General features: G+C 35.1%; 1 protein-coding gene across 1 annotated transcript in view; it reads right to left on the bottom strand.

The window, feature by feature from the left end:
• Zswim5 (zinc finger SWIM-type containing 5) overlaps positions 1 to 12726 on the bottom strand; it is a 180757-nt gene that overhangs the window by 51436 nt on the left and 116595 nt on the right. The window contains exon 2 of the mRNA XM_026397785.1: positions 4165 to 4521. Coding sequence (XP_026253570.1) covers positions 4165 to 4521 — 357 coding nt within the window. The remainder of the gene's footprint in view (positions 1 to 4164; positions 4522 to 12726) is intronic.

Here is a 12726-nt window from a genome sequence, read left to right on the forward strand (position 1 = left end):
CATGGAATAATTTAATAAGTGCTGGTATAAGTTTTTCTTTGATGGTCTTGTAGAACTTGACTGAGAATCCATCTGGTCCTTGGCTTTTCTTTGTTAGCAGGCTTCTGATGGCATCTTCAGTTTCATTGCTTGAAATTAATCTGTTTAAATTTTTATGTCCCCTCGATTCAAGTTGGGTAATTAATATGTCTCTAGAAATCTGATGACTTTCAGATTTTCTATTTTATTGGAGTACAGATTTTCAAAGCAGCTTCTGATTATCATCTGTATTTCAGTGGTGTCCATGGTAGTATTTCCGTTTTCATTGTGAATTTTAGTATTTGTATTTTCTCTTCTTATTCATTAGTTTGGCTAAGGGTTTACCTATTTTGTTTATTTTTTTTTTAAATCAAATTTTTGTTTCATTGATTTTTAAAAATTTTTTGGTTTCAATTTCATTAATTTTGGCTCAGATTTTTATTATTTCCCATCTTCTACTGCTTTTTGGTGCCAATTTGTTCTTTTTTCTAAGGCTTTGAGATATAAAGTTAGGTTATTTATTTGGTGATTTTCTGTTCTTTTAATGAATGAGCTCAATATAATGAACTTTCCCCTTAGAACTGCCTTCATAGTGTCAAGCTGGGGCTTTTTGATTGGCATCTGAAGTGGGGTGGGGAAGGACTGGGCCCTCAGTTGTAGGATCTTAGCTATCTTCAGGTTGATACTGTCAGAATTGAATTGGTTAGGACAATCAGGTGTCAGCTGAAGAATTGTTTGATTAGTGTGTGGAGGAAAATCCCCCACATTTTTGGTCATAGAAGCATTCTGTGTTGTGTTCAGAGGGTATGGTAGGGGAAACTGACTTTGTTTTTTCTTTGTATTCTCAAAACACAACAGGAAAACAGTGATGAATATTTTTTCTAGTAACTGACACTTTTTCTTCTGTTTGCTTTTCTATGAAGTTTAAATATGTCTTAATGTCTATGTAGTATTTTAAAACAAAAAATTATTTCTTAAAACATAAAATTAAAATTCACTCTAAAACTGCTTTACAGAGTCAGTCTATTATTACTTGGAAGCAGTCACAGGACTGCTTCCAAGTAATAATAAAAAAAAACTTGTCACAGGACTCTGTCTATAAGATAGTGAGAGAAGATTCAATTTTCATTCCAAAAACTTTTCCAGAATGCCTGTCACAATACATGCTATAGTTGACGCAGTTATGGATTCATTACACTATTTACAGAGAGTCCATTCTTTCTTGGACTACCCTACTATACAAAATATGAAATTAGTCAGAATAATGCACTTTTTTCACAGTGAGGATAACAGTGTTCTCAAATGTTAATGTAATAGAATAATCATCTGGGGTTTGTGTTTAAAATGTAGATTATAAAGTCTTGCCTCTAAGGATTCTGGTTTTCAATAGCTCAAAAGATCTCCCATGCTTCTGGATAGGCAGAATCAATATTATCAAAATGGCCATACTACTCAAAGTGCTGTACAGATTTAATGCAATTCCTATAAGCTGCCCTCTTCCCAAGTAGACTGTTAGCCCCTTGCTCACAATTGAATCCATAACTGCATCAACTATAGCATGTATTGTGACAGGCATTTTGGAAAAGTTTTTGGAATGAAAGCTGAATCTTCTCTTACTGTCTTATAGACAGAGTCCTCTGACAAGTTTTTAGAAAACTGATTCCAAGTAATAAGAGACTGACCCTAAGTCAACACTCCATAAATGTAGTCATACAATAGAGTATAAACACATAACACATTTTAATCAGTTAGTGCATTTTTTCCTTATTTCTCTATGTCAAAACCCTGTTTAAATGAAATCTGGGTTTGTACAACAAAGTTACTCTTCTGCTATTTTTTTTAAACCAAGTTGTATATCTTAATTTTTTTACCTTTATTTTATTTATTTATGTGGTGATGAGGATTGAACCTAGGGCCTTGCACCTGTTAGGTGAGCGCTCTACCGCTGAGCCACAGCCCCAGCTCCTCTGCTAAGCTTTTTTAGTGCATCTTACTCTCTAGGGAATTAGGATGGTTCACATTCACTCATTCCACAATAAATAATTAACTCATATAATCTGCTTTCATGGAGCTTATAGACTAGTTGGGGAGGGAGATGTTAAGTAAATGATCACATGTGTACTTTTCTTTCTTTCTTTCTTTTCTTTTCTTTTTTTTTTTTTTTTTTTTTTTGCATTGCTGGGGCTTGAACCCAGGATCTCACATATGCTAGGCAAACACTTTACCACTGAGCAACTTCCTCACCTGCCACATGTACACATTTTTTTTTCTATAGAAAGGAAGATGGGTCAAAGGAGGCTTTCCTTGAGAAAGTCACATTTAAGATGACACCTGAGGAATAAATGGAAATTAGTCTGGCACAGAGAGGAGGAAATACTGTATTTTTTGTTTGAAAACAGCATTAAGTCATAAGTCATTCTATTCATTAAATATAACCATTGTAAGTGGAATGGGATAGGAAGAGAGGACAGAAAGAATATCATGTGAAAATGAAGACAAAAGCCAGATCATGCATCCAGAAAAATGAGGCCACTAAAGGATTTTAAATGATAAATGATATCACAATATCTGCAGTTACAGAAAAATTACTTTGAATGGCTGTACAGAGAATGGAACAGAAGGGAACAATGATGGATATGGAAAGACCAGTCTGAAGGCTATGTGGCAATCTAGATGAGAGACTGATTAATTTAAGGTGACAACAATATCAATAAAAGTAGAAAATGATGAAATATATTTAAGGGGTAAAATTAACAGATCTTGCAGTGGAATGCACATGGAATATAGGAAAGAAAGATGCTAAGGTTAACTATGAGGTTTCCATCACAATCTAATAACTAAACAGTAGTGCTAATTATTGAGATAGTAAATACAGGAAAACAAGCAAGTTTAGGGAAGAGGATCATAAATTCACATTTAGATATGTTGATCTTAGGATTGTTTAACATCACAGAGACATCCTAAGATCAATCAGGTGGACATAAAGTCTAAAGCTCAGAAAATTTGGGCTGGGGAAATAAAATCTATGAGTCATAGTATATAGATGACATCTGAAGTCAAGGATGTAGCTGAGATAGTGATCATGCAAAGTAAAAAAAAAGAGAGAGAAAATGAGACTAAATAAGAAATATCAATGTTCAAAGTTCAGAGAGCAGAGGAGGGGACTGTATTTAGGAATGAATGAACAAGACCATAGATCATTTTAATAAGATAAACTACGACTGGAGTTTAAAATTGGCTTCTTCAGCTGTTCTTCAAATTCCAGTTAAAAGATTTTTTAAAAAGCTCTTGTTTTAATAAAATTATAATGCCCCTATGCTGGTTCACTGGTTAGAATATTTTAGCCTTTTCATAAAAATAGATGAGAATGAGGGTTGGGGTTGTGGCTCAGTGGTAGAGCACTTGCCTTGCATGTGTGAGGCACTGGGTTTGATCCTCAGCACCACATAAAAATAAATAAATAAAATAAATGTATTGCGTCCATCTACATTTAAAAAAATATTAAAAGAAAAAAAGTAGGTGAGAATCAAACTACTTACCTTCTAGTAAATGGTAAAGTGGGTCTACTAACTAAATAATATTTTATATTCTGAATTTTTCACAGAGTTAAAGGAGAAATGATGATAAGTGAAGACAAATTGGAAAGGATGTCTTTTATAAATCATTATGAGACAAATCATTGTATGGGTTGAGGCACCAGGTTAACATCAGGCTGTCTAGTGAGTCTAGTCCTGAGAGAATTATTAAATCTAAGGAACCATTTTTTTCATTCTTAAACATAAATGTTCTTATTAAATTATAAAAATAACATATACTTATTATAGAAATTACACTAAAGCATTAAAAACTATACCTATAATTCTAATATCTATAGATTACCATTGTTAATATTATCATGAATTTCCTTCCAGTCTTTTGCCCTCTACATATGCATACAAGGATGTTACAATTTGACTGCTTTAAGAAACTATGAATTAAACGCAGAGTTTTTGGACAGAATGAATTGTAAGGTTAAATGACTACAATTGCAGAAATATCTCAACCTCTAAAAATATAGTAAAGCACTATGGTACAGAGAAGAGGGTTGCTTAGTGACAATGGTGGTGAAAATAACCATTTTTAGCAAGAAAAATGTTATACAATTACCATTCACTTGGTTGATTTCTGAGTTGGAGGACAGAATCTCATCTGCCAGCTTTTGTGCAGTAGGAAGAACTTCAGTGTGGTGTGCCGTGATTAAATATTGAATAAACTTCTGTAGCTGGTCCCTATTCATCTGGAAAAGGGTTTCCGAGATAGGAAGACGCAATTTGACTTGGTCTGGCTTCCGGATCCTGTAGAGTGAGAGTGCTACCACATGAGCACAGTAGAATATGTCCTTATTCCCACAGCCACATGTCACTGAAGTGATTTTGCATCGATCAAAACTGATTGCAACTTTGTAAGTCACTGCTGGTTCAGAAGCAGTGGGTGGCTCAGTTACTGTGCCACTCAGATGAAAGCCTAAGGAAACAAAAAAAGAAATGCCTGTTTAGAGATTCTATAGTAAGAAACTTTAAGAGTCTTACTTTCATCAATTCACAAACAATTTAATGAGTATCTCTTATGTGTGGTGTAGGCTTGCAATAGACACAGAGGTCAATAAAACTCAGGTATTGCACTGAAGAAACACACAATCTAGAAAAGGAGTCCACAAACCTCCTAAACTAATATAAGAACTTTTGTTTGTACACTTGTACTTTCTACAGAGTTAAAGGAGAAATGGTGATAAGTGAAGATGAACTGTACTTTGTTAAATTTTTAAATTTTATTTTTTTTGAAATGTTTATTTATTTTTGGAATTTGAGGATGAAGCCCAGGGGTGCTTTAGCACTGGGTCACATCCTCAGCCCTTTTTATTTTTGAGACATGGTCTCACTAAGTTGCTTAGGGTCTTGCTAAGTTGCTGAGGCTGGCCTCAAACTTGCAATCCTCCTACCTTACCCTCCCAAGTTTCAGGGATTATAGGTATATTCTATCCCACCTGTCCATATGTACATTTTTCTGGGGGGAGTGTTCATAGCTTCTACATTGTCACAAATATAAATAAGGAAACCCCATAAGCATTTCCTATAGTAGATTTTGAGCTCTAAGTGATAGGTAAAGTTAAGTCTACAAATAGTATCAGTAAAATCTAAAGGAAATTCTATAAATGAAAGTGAAACCAAAAGAATGCCACAAGGAAGGACAGGAGGATGATCAAGGACAACATTTATTCCTTAAACCATATAAGTGATTGGTGTGAGGGTGCACACATGTAATTCTATCTACTGGGTAGGCTGAGGCAAGAGAATCACAAGTTCAAGGCCAGCCTCAGCACCTTAGCAAGACCCTGTCTCAAAATAAAAAATTAAAGCTCTCAGATGTAGCTGAGTGGTAAAGTTCCTCAGGGTTCATACCCAGTACTGGGAAAAAAATACAATTCCAAAATGGTGACCACATGGAATATCTTAAAGGCAAAAAAAAAAACTTCTAAGATATGGAAGGCAGAGACTGGTGCAGTGAAACTACTTAGAATTCCATCTCTACTCAATAGACACAAAGCACCAATAACTTTGAAGCCTGACAGAATACATTCTTAAGTTACAACTAAACTGAAAAAAGTAAAACTAATAGCAATACATTCTATAATATTATTTGTTTATGGTTTATATGATGTGCATATATACATATATATGTAAAATTCTTCTGACAAGAATATGCATTCATTTAATCATTCAGTCATTCAACAAAAGTTTAATGAGACCTTAGGTATAGGACTTCCAGGCCTCGGGGTGGTAACAAAAAACAAGGAGAACATCAAATATTTGTTAAGAACCTACTACATTCCAGAACTGTGTTGTGTATGTAATGTAACATCACGACAACCTTAGAAGTCATTATTTTCCTTATCTTAAAAGTATGTAAAGTGGGGCTCAGAAAGTTTAAGTAATTTGTCCAAAACTCTAGCAAGTGGTAGATGTAGGATTAGAGTCAGATCTGACCAACATCACAGTTCATCACAGTTCCATTGTGTATATATGCCACATTTTTTTTTTATCCATTCATCCACTGAAGGGCATCTAGGTTGGCTACTGTGAATTGTGCTGCTATAAACATTGATGTGGCTGTGTCCCTGTAGTATGCTGATTTTAAGTCCTTTGGGTATAGACCGAGGAGAGGGATAGCTAGGTCAAATGGTGGTTCCATTCCCAGATTTCCAAGGAATCTCCATACTGCTTTCCATATTGGCTGCACCAATTTGCAGTCCCACCAGCAATGTATGAGTGTACCTTTTTCCCCACATCCTCACCAACACTTATTGTTGTTTGTCTTCATAACAGCTGCCATTCTGACTGGAGTGAGATGATATCTTAGAGTAGTTTTGATTTGCATTTCTCTAATTGCTAGAGATGATCAACATTTTTTTCATATATTTGTTCTTGATTGTATATCCTCTTCTGAGAAGTGTCTGTTCAGGTCCTTGGCGCATTTATTGATTGGGTTATTTGTGTTTTTGGTGCTTAGCTTTTTGAGTTCTTTATATGCTCTAGAGATTAGTGCTCTATCTGATGTGTGAGGGGTAAAAATTTGCTCCCAGGATGTAGGCTTTCTATTCACCTCACAGATTATTTCTTTTACTGAGAAGAAACATTTTAGTTTGAATGCATCCTATTTATTGATTCTTGGTTTTAATTCTTGTGCTATAGGAGTCTTATTAAGGAAGTTGGGGCCTAATCCCACATGATGAAGATTAGGGCCTACTGTTTCTTCTATAAGATGCAGAGTCTCTGATTTAATTTCTTAGTCCTTGATCCACTTTGAGTTGGGTTTTGTGCACGATAGAGACAGGGGTTTAATTTCATTTTGTTGCATATGGATTTCCAGTTTTCCCAGCACCATTTGTTGAAGAGGCTATCTATTCTCCAATGCATGTTTTGGGCACCTTTGTCTAATATAAGATAATTGTAATCTTGTGGGTTAGTCTCTGCATCCTTTATTCTGTATCATTGGTCTACCAGTCTGTTTTGGTGCCAATATCATGCTGGTTTTGTTACTATTGCTCTGCTGTATAGTTTAAGATCTGGTATAGTGATGCCACCTGCTTCACTCTTCCTGCTAAGGTTTGCTTTAGCTATTCTGGGTCTCTTATTTTTCCAGATGAATTTCATGATTGCTTTTTCTAATTTTATGAGGAATGCCACTGGGATTTTGATCAGAATTGCATTAAATCTATATAGTGCTTTTGGTAGTATGGTCATTTTGATAATATTAATTCTGCCTATCCAAGAGCAAGGTAGATCTTTCCATCTTCTAAGGTCTTCTTTGATTTCTTTCTTTAGTGTCCTGTAGTTTTCATTGTATAGATCTTTCACCTCTTTCATTGATTCCCAAGTACTTGATTTTTTTTTGAGGCTACTAAGGATAACAAGAACATATGTCAGCATCGAAAAGCTATCTACGCTAAGCCTCAGGCCAACATTATTCTAAATGGAGAAAAATTAAAGGCATTCCCTCTAAAAACTGAAACAAGACAAGAATGCCCTCTTTCTCCACTTCTATTTAACATAGTTCTTGAAACACTGGCCAGAGCAATTAGACAGACAAAAGAAATTAAAGGGATATGTATAGGAAAAGAAGAACTTAAATTAGCAGTATTTGCTGACAATATGATTCTATACCTAGAAGACCCAAAAAGCTCCACCAGAAAACTTCTAGAACTAGTAAATGAATTCAGCAAAGTAGCAGGATATAAAGTCAACACCGATAATCAAAGGCATTTCTGTATATCAATGACAAATTTTCTGAGAAGGAAATGAGGAGGTGAGGTTAATTTAATTGGACTGCACACTGTGTACCAGAAAGAAGTTTTAAATAATTTTTATTCATTGGAGAAAGATTTTCCAAATAATAAAAGGTGCATATGTAAGCTTAAGAGCTTCCATTATGATTAGATGAAATTTAAAAATACAGAAAAAACTTTACAAAGTTCAAGTTTCAGCCAATTATGTTAATTAAAATAAGACCCAAAGGTTCACGACATGTAAAGGGATGGTACTACCAGAAGGGTGGTCCCCAGGGTGGTAATACCAGAAGGCTCTGTGGACCTTTAGGATGTGAGGTTTAAGGAAGGACTTTGGATCATTGAGGGGTATTGTGTCAAAGGAGATTGTGGAAAACTGATCTCTCAGTCTCTCTCTCTGCTTCCTGGATCTATATGTGACTGGTTTGCTCTTCCACACACTCCTACTATGATATACTGCTCTTGCTAGAGGCCTAAAACCATGGGGCCACTTGATCTTGGATTGGCACCTCCAGAACTGCAGGCCAAAACAGATCTTTTTTCTACAATCTAATTGCCTCAGGTATTTCCTTATATGATTGTAAAGTTGACTAACACAACCACTACTTAAAAAAAAAAACAAAACACCTCAGGTTGGGGTTGTGGCTCAGTGGTAGAGTGCTTGCCTTGTGCATGCGAGGCCCTGGGTTCGATCCTTGGCACCACAACTACAACTAAAAAATAAATATTAAAAAATATGCAAGTTGCATGGAAAAAATATTTTGAATCACCTTTCTCATTTTTAGAATGAGGCTTGTCTAGATGCACATTAAGGTTCACTCTAAGTGTAGACAGATTATGATTCTACAGTGATTACCACTCAATCTCCCACTATGTTGGGCCCAGAACTCTGCCTAATATAGGTACTTAATAAATGTTAGCTGATTTTACGCAACAAAGCTCTTTTTGAAATTTATTTTTATCTTATTTGTCCTTTTTAGTTATACATGACAGTAAAATATATTTTGATATATTTATACAAGCATGGAATATACCTTATTCTAATTAGGATCCCAGTTCTTGTAGATGTACACAATGTTGAGATTCACTGCAGTGTATTCATATATGTACATAGGAAAGTTATATCAGATTCATTCCACTGTCATTCCAATTCCTATCCCCTCTCACTTCCCTTCATTCCCCTTTGTCTAATCCACTGAACTTTTATTTTCTTCTCTACCCCCTTGTTGTGGGTTAGCATCCACATATCAGAGAGGACATCTGACCTTTGGTTTTATTGGTATTGGGGTATTTCATTTAGCAATGATAGTCTCCAGTCTATCCATTTATTGACAAATGTCATAAAGTCATTCTTCTTTATGGCTGAGTAATATTCCACTGTGCATATACATCATAATTTCTTAATCCATTCATCTGTCATCAATAGGCAGCAAAGCTCTGTTACTTGTCCTTTATGAGTGCCTCATATGTGTTAGGATCAATTCTGAATGCTATGTATACATTAATTCATTTAATTATCACAGTTCAATGAACTGATAGTATGATGGTTAGTTGTATGTATTAATCTGACTAGGTTATAGTACATAGCTATTAAAACACTACTCTAGGTTTTTTTGTTTTGTTTTGTTTTTATACTGAGGATTGAACCAAGGGGTGCTTAACCAGGGAGCCACATCCCCAGCCGTTTTTTATATTTAGAGACAGGGTCTCCTTGAGTTGCTAAGTGCCTCACTAAATTGCTGAGGGTGATTTTGAGGCTGGGATTACAGGCATGCGACACCACACCCAGCTACTTTAGGTTTTGATATGCAGGTATATTATAGGTGTTAACCACACCTACAAAGGAAATTTGTCTGACTAAATCCTCAATAGTGTGGGTGGGCCTCATCCAGTGAACTGAAAGACCTTAGAAGCAAAACAGATTTCTGAAGAGAAAGAATAAATTCTGCCTCAAGAATGCAACATCAGAGAAAAAAAAAGCAGTAGTGTAGATTAAAGGAAAAAAAAGAGCAGTCATATAGATTAAGAACAAACCAAAAGACTGCAATATCAGAGCACAAAAGTTTCCCGTCCACTCTACAGATTTCAGACTTCAAACAGGCTAATTCCTTGAAATAAATATTAATCTCTCTCCCTCTTCTACCTCTATGTATCTCTTACTAGTTCTGTTTCTCTGGAAAATTCTAATTATTATTATTTCCATTTTATGTATGAGGAAATACAAGCATAGAGAGGTTTAATAATTTACTTAAGATCACTCTCCTAGTAAGTGTCAAAGCCAGATCACATCCAGCCAGTTCACTCTTAATTATTACACCATACTTTGTCTATATGCATATTATATGCCAATCGATACTATAATTAACTAATTGTATTATAAACTATAAAACAATGCAACTAGAAACATTGGAAAATAACTTTCAGGCTTATTAAAATTCTAAAATTTTGAACTAGGGATGCGGCTTAGTGTTTGCCTAGCAGACATGAGGCCCTGAGTTCAATTCCCAGATCCATAAGAACCAAAACACTAGAATTTCAATTTAACAGCATTGATAATGGTTTGAGCCCTCTAGATTAAGTTAGAATTTGAATGAAAATGTCAAGTTTCAATTTAGATTCCAGCTGTCTCCACCACAGGTCAATGTTAAAACAACTGAGAAACTCTATGCAAAAAAATTTTCAAAAGCTAATCATATATGGCTCCCTAGAGACTTTGGCAAAGGCTCATGATGCTCTTGGGAACATGTTCATTCGAGCTGAATAAATATTTGGGTTCCATCAACTGTATTAACATTGGTACAGTTCAGGCGCCAGGACTAGGCCCAACTGAAAGGCAGAAGGCTCTGACCAGCTCAGTGGAAGTTTCCTTGCTGGTAGCTCCTTTTCCCCATCATATCTCTTAGAAGATAAAGGAAAAGTTGGTTTCAAATATTCATACTTCTTGCCTTATTGTAACCTAATAACATTTTTTAAAAGTATCATTACTCCTGAGAATAAAGCTACATAGAATAGATTCAATGAAATGTTACTCATTGCAAACCTAATTGCTATAAACATGTCCATCAATAATCTACCAATTTAAGAAAACACGTAGAAGCCTGATTTTTAAAAATCTTTTTTGATGCCAGCATGTATTTATTGAGTACCCACTGTGTGTTCTGACTTTTAATATTTAACTTTTATTTAAACATTTAAAACAAAACAAAACAAAAAAGGCATCTGAAGAACAGTATGAGTCCCCAGGTATGTTCATCACTCAGCTTCAATGATATCAACAAAAGACAAATTTATTTAATCTTTACCCATTCTCAATTCCCACCTCAATACAATTCAAATCTCCCATGGATTATATTGAAGCAAATTCCAGAAATATCCTTTCTTTGGTAAACATCTCTGTGTGCATTACTAAAAGAGAGGAACTTAAAATTAGTATTAATTTCTTAACATCAAATATCTGGTATTAAAGAGTTCCACAGATGACCTTTAAAAAAGAAAAAAGGAAGAAAGGAGATCTGTTCAAATCAGGATGTGAACAAGGCTTAGATATTTACTATGGTTGATATGTCCCTTAAGCTACAAGTTCCCTTTCTTCCCCCATATGTCAATTATTTACTGAAAAGACAAAGACACTTCAAAGAAAGAAAACTACAGACCAATATCTCTAATGAACATAGATGCAAAAATCCTCAATAAAATTCTGGGAAATCGGATACAGAAACATATCAAAAAGATCGTGCATCATGATCAAGTAGGATTCATTCCTGGGATGCAAGGCTGGTTCAATATACGGAAATCAATAAATGCTATTCACCACATCAACAGACTTAAAGATAAGAACCATATGATCATCTCGATAGATGCAGAAAAAGCATTCGACAAAGTACAGCATCCCTTTATGTTCAAAACTCTAGAAAAACTAGGGATAACAGGAACATACCTCAATATTGTAAAAGCTATCTATGCTAAGCCTCAGGCTAGCATCATTCTGAACGGAGAAAAATTGAAGGCATTCCCTCTAAAATCTGGAACAAGACAGGGATGCCCTCCCTCACCACTTCTGTTCATCATAATTCTCAAAACACTGGCCAGAGCATTTAGACAGACAAAAGAAATTAAAAGCATTAAAAATAGGAAAAGAAGAACTTAAATTATCACTATTTGCAGATGACATGATTCTATACCTAGCAGACCCAAAAGGGTCTACAAAGAAACTAGTAGAGCTAATAAATGAATTCAGCAAAGTGGCAGGATATAAAATCAACATGCATAAATCAAAGGCATTCCTGTATATCAGCTACAAATCTTCTGAAATGAAAATGAGGACAACCACTCCATTCACAATATCCTCAAAAAAAAAATACTTGGGAATCAACCTAACAAAAGAGGTGAAAGACTTATACAATGAAAATTACAGAACCTTAAAGAGAGAAATAGAAGATCTTAGAAGATGGAAAAATATACCCTGTTCATGGATAGGCAGAACTCACATCATCAAAATGGCGATATTACCCAAAGTTCTCTATAGGTTTAATGCAAAGCCAATCAAAATCCCAAAGGCATTTCTTGTAGAAATAGATAAAGCAATCATGAAATTCATATGGAAAAATAAAAGACCCAGAATAGCAAAAACAATTCTAAGCAGGAAGTGTGAATCAGGCGGTATAGCGATACCAGACTTCAAACTATTCTACAGAGCAATAGTATCAAAAACAGCATGGTACTGGTACCAAAACAGGTAGGTGGACCAATGGTACAGAACAGAGGACACAGAGACCAATCCACAACATTACAACTATCTTATATTTGATAAAGGGGCTAAAAGCATGCAATGGAGGAAGGATAGCATCTTCAACAAATGGTGCTGGGAAAACTGGAAGTCCATATGC

This window comes from Urocitellus parryii, chromosome 11 (assembly GCF_045843805.1).
Source record: "Urocitellus parryii isolate mUroPar1 chromosome 11, mUroPar1.hap1, whole genome shotgun sequence".
Taxonomy (NCBI): domain Eukaryota; kingdom Metazoa; phylum Chordata; class Mammalia; order Rodentia; family Sciuridae; genus Urocitellus; species Urocitellus parryii.